General features: G+C 48.7%; 1 protein-coding gene across 1 annotated transcript; it reads right to left on the bottom strand.

Moving 5' to 3' along the window:
• Positions 1–6: 6 nt before the first annotated feature.
• On the bottom strand, positions 7–1138 carry LOC132009370 (protocadherin gamma-B4-like; the record flags this gene model as incomplete). Its single annotated transcript, XM_059387595.1, has 1 exon — positions 7–1138. A coding segment is annotated over one exon (1132 nt), but the record flags the coding sequence as incomplete, so codon positions are not given.
• Between the last annotated feature and the right edge of the window lie 3 nt (positions 1139–1141).

Here is a 1141-nt window from a genome sequence, read left to right as displayed (position 1 = left end):
CCCCGCTCTGCGCGCTCACGGACACGTAGGACGCCAGCGCCCGTGGCTCCAGGTCGCTGGCCACAATGGAGTAGGAGACGCGACCGTTGGGCCCCAGGTCGGGGTCGGAGGCGCTGACTTGGGCAATAGAGGCGCCTGGAGGATTGTTCTCTGCCACATGAACGACGTACGAAGGCTGTTGGAAAACTGGCGCATTGTCGTTGACATCGCCAATGTGTAGGGTGATGCTTGAGCTAGAGGAAAGGGGGGGCTTGCCCCTGTCGGTGGCTGTGATAGTGACATTATACTCAGGAGTCTGCTCACGGTCTAGAACTCCATCTGTCACTAATTTATAAGTGTTTATCGAAGAAGAGACTATTTTAAACGGAACATCACCTTCTAATTTACAAAAAACTTCTCCGTTGTGTCCAGAATCCTTGTCACGGATTTTAAGCAAAGCAACGTGTGTTCCCAGCTTGGTGTCCTCCATAACGATATCCCGCAGAGATTGGAATACCACTTCTGGGAAATTGTCATTTATGTCTTGGACCTCTATCTCCACAGTACATTGGGCAATCATTCCTCCACCATCCCTTGCTTCCAAAACTATGGAATATTCTTTGACCTCCTCAAAGTCTAACGTATGCAGAATAGTAATTTCCCCCGTAATAGAATTTAGGTCAAACTGGGTGATCTGGCCTGCTTCTGTGAAAGAGAAAGTGATCTGGGCATTGACACCCTCGTCCTGGTCAGTGGCCATCACTTGAAGCACAAGGGTGCCCGGAAGAACGTTTTCCGGAACAGCCACCCTGTATAGCTCTTGGCTAAACTCTGGAGGGTTATCATTGGCATCAGTCACTAGTACCTGTATCTTGGCAGTACTACTAAGGGGTGGATCCCCGCCGTCCAATGCCGTCAAGATCAACTGGTAGGATTTCTGCTCTTCCCGGTCTAAAGGCACCTTTAGTACCAGCTCAGGGTATTTACTGCCATCTAATTTTTCTTTATTCACGAGTGAGAAATGATAATTGGGGCTGAGATGGTAATTCTGTAGTGAGTTGGTACCAATATCTGCATCATGGGCAGATCCTAAAATAAATCGTGCCCCGGGCTTTGTAGACTCACTTATTTGCAGGTCAAAGGAAGTTTGGGTGAACTTAGG

This window comes from Mustela nigripes, unplaced genomic scaffold (genome assembly GCF_022355385.1).
Source record: "Mustela nigripes isolate SB6536 unplaced genomic scaffold, MUSNIG.SB6536 HiC_scaffold_17436, whole genome shotgun sequence".
In the NCBI taxonomy this organism is placed as follows: Eukaryota; Metazoa; Chordata; class Mammalia; order Carnivora; family Mustelidae; genus Mustela; species Mustela nigripes.
Note: the sequence above shows the minus strand (reverse complement) of the source record. Positions and strands in the feature narration are given on the sequence as shown.